The following is a 12,203-nucleotide window of genomic DNA, read 5'->3' on the forward strand; positions in this document are numbered from 1 at the left end:
AGCTGGGCAGGTCGGACAAGTCCGGACAAGTCAAGGGGATCATGTTGCTGGAGGTTAGAAACTAGGATGAGGTGGGGGAAGGGGAAATGAGGAAGCTGTTGAAATCCACATTGATGCCCTGGGGTACAAAGGTATACAGGAAAGCCACACACACAGACCAAGTCCTAAACTATGAAAGCAACCACCCAAACACACACAAACGAAGCTGCATCATGACACTATTCAAAAGGGCCACAATACACTGCAGTACGTGTTAGCTGTAATCAAATTGGCCCTAAACACTTCAATCCTAGACCTCCTGGAGTCTCTGCGTTTGAGAACCCTCTGAAAAAAAACAAGGGCAACATAATTTATTTCGGCTTCATTGTTTGTCAGGTATGTGATACGTATTTAACTTGTTTTGAGTTATTTTGACATGTTTTGGGATTTCCCGTGAGATTGAATCATCTGCTATATCAGTGTATATTTTTCTTAATTAAATGAGCCAACAGAAGATGACGTGATACGCAGATTCATTTGCATATCCTGCTGTGTTCACAAAACATTATTGATTTGTGCAAGTACAGTGTGCTAAGGTAAAACTTCATGTTTCCCTCCAGTAAATGAGGAGTATGTTATTTATTCACGAGCTTTAATGTTATATCATTTAAAATTGGTGATCATGGCTGGAACAGATCAAATATTCCCTCACCTTCAGAAATATCAGCTCGTCTTTTTGTTCCATCTGTTTCTGTACAATTGAGAGTTTCTCCTCAATAGAATTTAAATTTTCCTGAATCTCTCGAAGGTTTTTCTCCATTGGTTCTACAACCCTCTCCTCTTCTTCCCTGAGATCCCTGAGTAAACGCTGCTCTTTCTCAGTGAGAATCTGGTGCATTTTAGTGAACTCGGATGTGATGTGGGTCTGCAGACTGCTCGCCTGTTCCTACCAAATGAAATGAGAAACCTCATTAATGTCCCGCGATAAAGGGAACAAAACTAACCGAGATCCCAGAAAACCAGCACAGGGAGAGCTCACCCTCACTTCGGAAATCTTCCGTTTCTGGGTCAGTTCTGTCTTTAAAGCTGCCGATTTCTTCTCTGTGAGAGATTCTATGGAGGATTTCATCTGATCCTGGAATTGCGACCAAAAATTGCATAATTAAAGCGTGAGACAGTGAAAATGTGATAAACTCTCAGCTTTCACGTTTCTCTGTTTACCTTGTAGATTTCAACAGCCTCATTGATCGGCAGGAAGCGGTGCTCTCTGTGTTCCCTCGAATCTCTACAAATCAGACAGATCAATTTCCTGTCAGTTTCACAAAACAACTCCAGTTCTCTCTGATGTTTCTCACAGCGAGGTTTACTTTCCTTCTCTTTCGGATCCAGCTTTAATTTTCGAGCCTCCTCGGCCAGATTCGCTAAGGCCCGATTTACCCTGAGGTTTCTTTCCGGAAACTTCTCTCTACATTGCGGGCAGGAGTTTATCTCCTTCTTTTCCCAACTCTGGGTGATACAGGAGCGGCAGAAGTTGTGTCCACAATCCAGTGTAACCGGATCGGTGAAGAAATCCAGACAAATGGGACAAATTGTCTCCTCGGTTAGTCTCAGGAGCTGCTGTCTGGAAGCCATGATCACACTCAGCACTTCCGGATTCAAACAGCTTTCAGTTTCAATGTGACTGCGCTGGTGAACTCTTGCACTTGAAAGATTTCACGATGAATGTCGCTAAAAGTATTCACAAAGTCATTGTTCGAATCTGGTTTTGAGCTGTCGACATTTTTGCAGTGAGGAATACCAAACTTAAAATGTTGAAGGAGAATCCAGCTTTGAAGAACACAGAGAGACAGTTCACTCCGAGCTCTTGGTATTTTTGGAACAAGCTGCTGACCATCACAAGGAGGAACCGTGAGACTGGAATGGAATCAGTCTCAACAGGACAGACAGACAGACATCTTTGCAGGATGTGGGACAAGGAGAAGAAATATGAATAAAGTATAGGCACGGAGGACACCTGTCTGCTTTCTTGAATGCCAAGGGTTTTTACTATCAGCTGATTTTCTTTATTTCTGACACAGACTCGGTGAGAAGGGTGCATTGAACACAGAGTCTTACGGACACTTCCGGGAACTCACGGCATCATCAGAAAATGCGTAGCCCTAAATGTCCAGATTTCCTCGGTAAATGAACATTAGCAATAGTTGGAAAACTGCCTCTGCTCTAGTGATATGTGAAGAAGTGTGGCGCTGGAAAAGCACAGCAAGTCAGGCAGCATCCGAGGAGCTGGAGACTTGACGTTTCGGGCATCAGCCCTTGATCCTGTTCCTCAGATGCTGCCTCACCCGCTGTGCTTTTCCAGCGCCATACTCTTAGACTCTGATCTCCAGTATCTGCAGTCCTCACTTTCTTTTAGTGGTAGGTGTCAGTTAAGACCATAAGATATAGGAGCAGAATTAGGCCATTCAGCCCATTGAGACTGCTCCGCCATTCAATCATGGCTGATAAGTTTCTCAACCCCATTGCCACACTCTCTCCCTGTAACCCTTAATCCCCTTGATAGTCAAGAACCTATCTATCTCAGTCTTAAATACACCCAATGAGCTGGCCTGCACAGCCTTCTTTAGAGACAAACAAAAAACTGAAGATGCTGGAATCCAAGGTAGAGAAGCAGGAGACTGGGAGAATACAGCAAGCCAGGCAGCATGAGGAGGTAAAGAAGGGTTACACCTTAAACGTTGACTTCTCCACCACCTGATGCTGCCTGGCTTGCTGTGTTCTCCCTGACTCCTGATTGTCTGCACAGCCTTCTTTGACAATGAATTCCATAGATTCACAACTCTCTGGTTGAAGAAATTTCTCATTATCTCCATTCTGAAAAGTCTTCCCTTTACTTGAAGGCTATGCCCTCAGGTCCAAGACTCTCCTACCAATGGAAACATCTCCCCAACATCTACTCTGTCCAGGCCTTTTGGTATTCTGTATGTTTCAATTAGATGCCCCCATCATCCTTCTAGACTCCATTGAGTATAGAAGCACGGTGGCTCAAGGGGCGGCACGGTGGCTCAGTGGTCAGCACTGCTGCCTCACAGTGCCAGGTGCCAGGGTTCAATTCCCACCTCGGGCAACTATCTCCCTGTATCTGCGTGGGTTTCCTCCGGGTGCTCTGCTTTCCTCCCACAGTCCAAATATGTGCAGCTTAGGTGAATTGACCATGCTAAATTGTGTTAGGTGTAGGGGAATGGGTCTGGGTGGGTTGCTCTTCCGAGGGTCGGTGTGGACTTGTTGGGCCAAAGGACCTGTTTCCACACTGTAGGGAATCTAATCTAAACTCCGGGGTGAGTCCATCTGGTCCAGGTAATTTATCCATCTTCAGACCATTCAGTTTTTCTAGCAACTCCCCCTTGCTGATGGACACCATACTCAGGTCTGCTCCTCACTCTCTTGAATTTTTGGGCTATTACCCATATCATAGAGACTGATGTGAAGTAATCATTCAGCTCCTCAGCTATTTCTTTGTTTCCCACTACTAACTCTGCAGTGTCATTTAGCAGCAGTCCAAAGTTTACTGTTTCCCCTCTTTTGAGGCATACAGCACAGAAACTGCCCCAAAACAAAAAAAAAACAGAAATTGCTGGAAAAACTAAGCAAGTCTGGCTGCATCTGTGGAGAGGAATCAAAGTTAATGTTTTGGGACCAGTGATTCTTCTTCAGAACTATTGCTTTGGGGAACCAGACCATTTGTGCAGACCAGATATTCTAAACTGAATTGGTCCCATTTACCTGTGTTTGGCTCATATCCCCCTAAACCCTTTCTAATCCTGTACCCATTCAGATGCTTTTTAAATGTTATACCTACCTTCAATGCCTCCTTTGTCTGCTCATTCCATACACATACTCTGCGTGAAAAAGGTGCCCCTCATGTCCCTTTTAATTTGTTTCCCTCTCACCTTAAACCTATGACCTCTCGTTTTGGACTCTCCAACCTTAAGGGAAAAAAGACCTTGTCTCCTTACCCTATCAATCCCCCTCACGATTTTATAAAACTCTATAAGGCCACCCTGCTGCCTCCAATGCTCCAGGGGAAAAGAAAGACCCCAGCCTGTTGAGTCTCTCTCTGCAGCTCAAACCCTAGTTTCGATAACATTTTTGTAAATCTATTTTTGCATACTTTCAAATTTAATAACATACTTCTGATAGCAGGGTGACCAGAATTTTAAGCAGCACAGTATCCTAAAAGTGGGCTAACGAAAACCACAATATGACTCTCCAACTTCGATACTCAATGCACTGACCAGTGAAGGCAAGCATGTCAGTTATGGTTCAGTGGGAGCTCGCTTACCTCTGAGAGCAGTCAGGCCATCGAGGCCTGGACAATAATCCACACCGACTCTGCCTGGCTGTACTGAGGGAGTCTTGGGGTATGAAATTGGCGGTTTTCGAAAGAGTCTTTAAACTGTCACAGAGTGTGTTCTCTATGTTTATTGTAAATAATATGACATTCTTCTCACCTGACAATGGGAATATCTTCCGTCTGCAATGACTTACCTTTCTCCCTCAACTAACATCCGCAAGCCAGCCGTTCTGGTGACTGGTTTCAATGCAGTGCTCGAGATGCCTGATGAACTTTCCACATCGCAAGAGTAACTACATCTCAGAAAAGGTGAATGTTCTGTAGAGTGCCACGAGACATCCCATTTTTGTGAATGGCGCTATATACATGCGAGATCCTTACAGGTTCCTTCTCCGAGAAGATTTCTTTCTCTGACTTTAAAATATTTTTGTAATATTACAATACTTTGTGACTGAGAATGATTGGCTGCAATTGTCCACACAATTCATTTTACGAATCTGGGTTTCACCAGAGGATTTGTAGTCCGCAGTGAGTTCACTCTGCAGCAAATTTCAGGGAGAACTCACACCCCACCTATTTCCAACACCACCCTCTGTCTACCTTTCTGTTCCTATATGTTTTAGTCTGTTTTCTCCTTCACAATATTAAGAATATGTTTCCTTTATATGAAAATGTCGTCAGGACTATAAACGGGGAACTCATTGATGAGTCCAACACCTGTGTTGAATTCCAGGTTTAGGTTATTAACCTGAACTCTGTGAATGACTGGACCTGCTCGACCTTAAAAACAAAGTGGCTAAATGTCCATGAACTGTTTTAAATGATAGATACATAAATCTTCATGGAAAATGGACCTGTGAGGTTATTACATTGATCTCACGCCACTCATAACACTGCAATGTCCCTCGGTGCTTTAAGGAAGGTTTTTGTTGTGATGTTGGAAAGTACATCAGGCATCTGATGAAACCATGACAAGAACAATTGGTTTGGGGATGTTTGCGGAGAGAGAAATTGAAGTCATTACAGACAAAACATATTCCCACTGTCAGGTTTAGTGAAGATAGCCATGATGTGAAGGAATCGACGATGGACAAAGATACAGGTTATAGCCCACCAGGTTTATTTGGAAGCACTAGCTTTTGGAACGCTGCTCCATCATCAAGTGGTTGTGAAGCAGGACCATAAGATACAGAATTTTTAGCAAAAGTGTCATGCAACTAAAATGATATGTTTAACAAACTTGGGAGGTGTGTGAGTGGTTAGCACTATTGCCGCACAGCACCAGGGACCCAGGTTTGAATCTGGCCTCGGGTGACTGTGTGTGTGTGTGTAGAGTTTGCACATTCTCCCCATGTCTGCGTGGGTTTGCTCTGGGTGCTCCGGTTTCCTCCCATATTCCAGAAGATGTGCATGTCAGGTGAATTGGCCATGCTAAATTGCCTGTAGGGTCAGGGGTAAATGTAGGGAAATGAGTCTGGGGAAGTTACTCTTTGGAGGGTCGGTGTGGACTAGTTGGGCCTAAGGGCCTGTTTCCACACTGTAGGGAATCTAATTGAGATTGTGAAGTCTTCCATCTTTTAGAATGGGTTGCAGGTTTGTCTCCTTAAAACAAAACACTCAGGGAGCTCAAAACTGTTCATCCCTGCTTCTGAAGCAGATATGCTCGCACCATGGTGTCAGTTACAATCTTCAAGAGAAATAGGATAGAATATTTCTTAAAAGGCACAAGCTAGTCACAATGAGAACTTGAAGCATCACAACATTCAAGACTACGGGCCCAGGTCTAGTTGGGTTAAGTGTAGATTTAATATATTTTTGGCTGGAAAAACTTGATAGGTCAAAAGATCTATTGTGGACCACATGTTTCAATTATTCTATGTAACAGAATGTGTGGGGAAATGTAAAGTTAAGTTGTTTGACAGGCAGCATAGAGGAGCTGAATATTTCTTAAATGGGGAAAAACTGCAGAACACTAAAGGACAAACAGACTTGGGGGTCCCCAACAATGATTCACAAATGCTAGAACTGATATTCAGTGGATAATAGGTGAGTCAAATGAAATGTGGGCAATTCATTTAAAGTAGTAAGGATTTGCTAAAACTATACAAGGCACTCGTCAGATTAAACGTGGAAAACTGTGAACAGATTTCAGAAAATATATATTGATATTGGCAGTAGTCCAGTGAATGCTCACTCGCTGATACCTGGTATGGACAGATTGTCTTATGAGAAGGAGGTGAGTAGGTTGGGGCTGTACTGACTGGAATGTAAATGAATGGCAGGCATCCTCATTGAGACATAAAAGGCTTTAGGGTGTAGGTTTGCTCGCTGAGCTCTAAAAGGCTCTTAGTGGACTTTACATGGCAGCTGTGGAAAGTTTTACTCCCATTGTGGGAGAGTTGAGGACCACAGGGCATAATCTCAAAATGAGTCAGGCATTTAAACAGAAAGATAGAGGAATTTCTTTTCTCAGAAGTATTTGAATCTGTAGAATTCTTTACTCGGAGTGCTATTGAAGCTGATTCATTCTGTATATTGGGATGATGCCACTCCTTTAACAAGGTTATGTTATCCTTGGCTTTTTTGTTCAGACAGTTCATAAAAGTTGTAGACTGGGGTTGAAGGGTTTTAGGGCCAATTTGATTATAGGTAACAGATACTGCCTCAGGCAGAAGGCTTTCAAGTTTAAAAAAAAACACTTGTACCATGAAAGGGGAGAGGCCAGTTCTCCCAGCCCAGCTTTCTCAGATTTGGTTTGATTATTTAGCAGTAGAGTGAAAACAAAAGCTGCTGGGCCAAGGAAGCAGGTCTAAATTGATCCAAGGAGCAGGAAAGGAGACATTTCGGGTATAAGCCTATCACTTGGAATGTCGAAATACAGATGCGGAATGAACATTCTGCTTCATGGATAAGACAAGCCCTGAGCAAGAATGAAAAATGGCAAGAAAGATGCAAGTTTAAGGCATGGACAAGGTGGAACTGTCGAGGCAATGTGGCCCAGTGAACTCAAGGAAAGGACAGAAAGTGCAGATGCAGCTGATTGGATGGCCTCAATTTTACTGACAACAAGTCAATAAGCTCCTCGCAATTGTTGATGCTGAGGTTGGAGGATAGATGGAGAGGATTCACCAAGAATCAAGTTAAATACAAAGCGCTGGGACAAGTCTCAGTCAGTTCCATGAGTTTTGTGTAGAGTGTGAAACAGGGTGAATGTATCAGGTGCACGACTTTTCATTAGAGAAGGGAAAAGATACAAGATATACTCGGTTTTCAGTGCATTCTGCGGTGGCTATGGACAAAAGGAATATCTATGATGCAAAAAGAAAGAGAGAAACAAAAGATGTACCTGGAGCTTGTGCAATTCTAAATGAAAGAACAACTTCAGTAAGGCATTTGACAAGGTTCCTCTTGGGAGACTGGTGAGCAAGTTTAGATCTCATAGAATACAGGGAGAACCCTAACCCTAACTCTAACTCTAATCCATTGTCTACAGGAATAGTGCCAGAAGACTGGAGGATAGCAAATGTGGTTCCCCTGTTCAAGAAGGGGAGTAGAGACAACCCTGGTAATTATAGACCAGTGAGCCTTACTTCAGTTGTTGGTAACGTGTTGGAAAAGATTATAAGAGATAGGATTTATAATCATCTAGAAAATAATAATTTGATTAGGGATAGTCAGCACGATTTTGTGAAGGGTAGGTCGTGCCTCACAAACCTTATTGAGTTCTTTGAGAAGGTGACCAAACAGGTAGATGAGAGTAAACTGGTTGATGTGGTGTATATGGATTTCAGCAAGGTGTTCGATGAGGTTCCCCACAGTAGGCTATTGTACAAAATGCAGAAGAACGAGATTGTGGGAGATACAGCAGTTTGGATCAGTAATTGGCTTGCTGAAAGAAGATGGAGGGTGGTAGTTCATGGGAAATGTTCAGCCTGGAGTCCAGTTACCAGGGGTGTACCGCAAGGGTTGGTGTTGGGTCCACTGCTGTTCATCATTTTTATAAACGACCTGAATGAAGGTGTAGAAGGGTGGGTTAGTAAATTTGCAGACGACACTAAGGCCGGTGGAGTTGTGGATAGTGATGAATGATGTTGTAGCTTACAGGGAGACATAGATAAGCTGCAGAGATGCGCTGAGAGGTGGCAAATGGAGTTTAATACGGACAAGTGTGAGGTGATTCACTTTGGTCGGAGTAACCAGTTTGCAAAGAACTGGGCTAATGTTAAGATTCTTGGTAGTGTAGATGAGCAGAGAGATTTCGGTGTCCAGGTACACAGATCCTTGAAAGTTGTCACCCAGGTTGACAGGGTTGTTAAGAAAGCATACAATGTTTTAGCTTTTATTAATAGAGGGATCGAGTTCCGGAACCATGAGGTTATGCTACAGCTGTACAAAACTCTGGTTGACCGCTATTGGAGTATTGTGTTCTGTTCTGGTCACCTCATAATAAGAAGGATGTGGAAGCTTTGGAAAGGGTGCAGAGGAGATTTACTAGGATGTTGCCTGGTATGGAGGGAAGGTCTTACGAGGAAAGGCTGAGGGACTTGAGGCTGTTTTTGTTAGAGAGAAGTTTGAGAGGTGACTTAATAGAGATGTATAAGATAATCAGAGGGTTAGATAGGTGGCCAGGGAGAGCCATTTTCCAAATATGGTGACGGTGAGCACGAGAGGGCATAGCTTTAAATTGAGGGGTGATAGATATAGGACAGATGTCAAAGGTAGTTTCTTTACTCAGAGAGTGGTAAGGGTATGGAATGCTTTGCCTGCAACCGTAGTAGATTCGCCAACTTTAAATACATTTAAGTCGTCACTGGACAGGCATATGGATGTACATGGAATAGTGTAGGTTAGATGGGCTTCAGATTGGTATGACAGGTCGGTGCAACATCGAGGGCTGAAAGGCCTGTACTGTGCTGTAATGTTCTATGTTCTAACTAGCCATTTGGTACAGAACTGGTGTGAAGGTAGAAGACAGAGGGTCGTGGAGGCCTGTGACCAATGGTGTGCCACAAGGATCGGTGCTGGGTCCACTACTTTTCATCATTTATATAAATGATTTAGATGTGAGCTTAAGAGGTATAGTTAGTAAGTTTGCAGATGACACCAAAATTAGAGGTGTAGTGGACAGCAAAGAAGGTTACCTCAGAGTACAATGGGATCTTGACCAGATGGGCCCATGGTCTGAGGAGTGGTATATTGAGTTTAACATAGATAAATGTTTGGTGCTGCATTTTGGAAAAAGCAAGTCTTAGCAGTACCTATACACTTAATGGTAAGGTCCTGGATAGTGTTGCCAAACAAAGAGACCTCAGAGTGCAGGTTTATATTTGCTTGAAAGTAGATAGGATAGTGAAGAAGGTGTTTGGTATGCTTTTCTTTATTGGTTAGAGCATTGAGTATAGGAGCTGGGCGGTCATGTTGGGGCTGTACAGGACATTGGTTAGGTCACTTTTGGAATATTGTGTGCAATTCTTGTCTCCTTCCTATCAGAAGGATGTTGTGAAACTTGAGAGGGTTCAGAAAAGATTTACAAGGATGTTGCCAGGGTTGGAGGATTAGAACTATAGGGAGAGGCTGAATGTTTTCTCTGGAGCATCAGAGGCGGAGGGCTAACCTTATAGAGGTTTATAAAATCAGAAGTGGAATGGATAGGATAAAGAGACAAGTTCTTTTTCCTGAGGTGGGGCTGTTCAGAACTGGAGAGCATAGGTTTAGGGTGAGTGGGGAAAGGTATAAAAGGGACTTAAAGGGCAATGTTTTCATGCAGAGGATGGTGCTTGTATGGAATGAGTTGCCAGAGGAAGTGGTGGAGGCTGGTACAATTACAGCATTTAAATGACATCTGGATGGGTACATGAGGGTTTAGACTACATGCTGGCAAATGAGGAGTTGGACCGAAGGGTCTGTTTCCATCTTATACATCTCTATGACTCTAATAAAATCTGAAGTATGAAAACAAACACCCCCAAAATGAAGTCAAGAATTTGAAATTGTTGAACTGAACGTTGAGTCACGAAAACCCACAGAGTACCTTGCTGAAAGGTAAAAGTCGAGGGAGATAATGAGGATAATCAGTACTTGTAAAAAATAAAATGGTGTTGGAGAAATTAATAGTGTTTAATATGATAATAGAAATTAATATGATAAGTCATTAGGCAATTTTTGAGAAAATGTGGAGCTCAGGTTGAAGTTCAGGTTGTAAGTTTACTTGCTGAGCTGGTAGGTTTGTTCTCAGACATTTAGTCACCATGCTAGATAACATCATCGGTGAACCTCTGTTGAAGCTTCACCAGACGCTCACTGATGATGTTACCTAGTATGGTGACAAAACGTCTAAGAACAAACCTACTAGCTCAGTGAAAAAACTTACAACCTAAATCATCAGGTTCTGCAAATCCACACCACAGATGGCTGAAGGAAATTGCCCTGGAAATATTTGATGCATCTTCCAAAAATCTGTTGACTTTGGAGCAATTCCTACAGAGTGGAGTCTGGCAAATGTAAGGTCACTGTTTAAAGAAATGGAAAGAGAAGAACAATATAATTACAGATGAATTAGCAGTGCCTCAATTATTGGGAAAAAGCCAGAGTCTATCATAAAAGACATTATAAAAGATTATTTGGAAAGCATTAGCAGGACTAGGCGAAACAGTATGGGTTTATGAAAGGCAATTCATGCTTAACTAATGTACTGTTTTTCTTTGAAGATTTAACAAGTCAAATTGATATGGGAGAACAGCGGATTTGGTGTATTTGGATGTTAGGAAAGCTTTTGTTAAGATCTCACATCAGAAGCTAGTAGGTAAGATTAAAGTAAAGGGGTTTGCAGATAATGTTTGACATGGATTGAGAATTGATTGACAGGTCAGAAAAAGAGAGATGGAAACAAGTGGATGTTTTCTGGGTAGTGTGTGGTGACTAGCAGTGATCCACAGTGATCCACAGGCTATATAAAAATCATTTGGATGAAGGAGCCAATTACAACATTCCTAGTTTGCTGATAATTAAAACAAGGTGGGAATGTGAGTGTGAGCAGGGTGTAAGGAAATTTTAGGGTGACTTAGTGGAGTGTGTGGGCGGACTTATGACAGATACAGTATAGCATGGATGGGCATGAAGTTTTATAGTTTGATGTGAAAAACAGAAAGGCAGAGTAATATTTAAATTTGTTTACAAAGGAATCTAGGTACCCTTATACACCAATGAAAATAAGGAAGTGCAGCAAGTAATAAGGAATGGAAACGGTACAATCCACCTCATTGTACTCATCCTCCTCCTTAACCCCACCCCGTTTTCTTCCTTCTTCCCAAATCCCCAACGGCACTTTCTATACTCCCGCCCTCTTCACTCCTCTCTTACATTTTCCATGCGTAGCCATTCCTTCTTCACCTTCTCCAACTCTCTCAATCACCCCAAATGCCTCCTCATCATTCCACCTTCTCACAGCAGCCAGTTTAGTCCACCCCAATCCTCATGCACCAACTGTATCGCAAGGGTATTGGGAGGTTATGACCAGTACCTCTGCAGGGAATATTAATGAGAGGGTCTACGAGAATTTGGAAAGTATGAAGGGTTTGACAGAGTAAATAAGGAGAGACTGTTTCCAGTGGCAAAGGGATCACTAAGCAAAGGGATGGAATGTAGGGTCATTAGAAAAGAAGTAGAGTGAGGTGTGTGGGGAGTTTCACATCGCCAGTTATGAATGCAGAGCCTCCTAGTGGCCTGAGGAAAGCTATAACAGTATATTCCAAAATTTAACTGTGAGCACTTCAATGTAAAGACTATTGGAGAATGGGGTGCAGTGAAGAGATAGCAGGAGGTGGTGATAAATTAACTCGATGGGCACTAGATGAATACTTCAAACAAGACAACC

General features: G+C 42.7%; 1 protein-coding gene across 2 annotated transcripts in view; it reads right to left on the minus strand.

Moving 5' to 3' along the window:
* LOC122541435 (zinc-binding protein A33-like) overlaps positions 1-1,803 on the minus strand; it is a 15,347-nt gene extending 13,544 nt beyond the window's left edge. Inside the window, exons 1-3 of one of the 2 annotated variants that reach the window (XM_043678207.1) lie at positions 1,201-1,803; positions 1,019-1,114; positions 692-925 (exon numbers count right to left, since the gene is read on the minus strand). In XM_043678207.1, the coding sequence (XP_043534142.1) occupies positions 692-925; positions 1,019-1,114; positions 1,201-1,611 (741 nt within the window). In that variant the 5' untranslated portion in view covers positions 1,612-1,803. The remainder of the gene's footprint in view (positions 1-691; positions 926-1,018; positions 1,115-1,200) is intronic. The other variant, XM_043678208.1, reaches the window with a different exon arrangement.
* Positions 1,804-12,203: the final 10,400 nt, after the last annotated feature.

This window comes from Chiloscyllium plagiosum, chromosome 37, assembly GCF_004010195.1.
Source record: "Chiloscyllium plagiosum isolate BGI_BamShark_2017 chromosome 37, ASM401019v2, whole genome shotgun sequence".
Taxonomy (NCBI): domain Eukaryota; kingdom Metazoa; phylum Chordata; class Chondrichthyes; order Orectolobiformes; family Hemiscylliidae; genus Chiloscyllium; species Chiloscyllium plagiosum.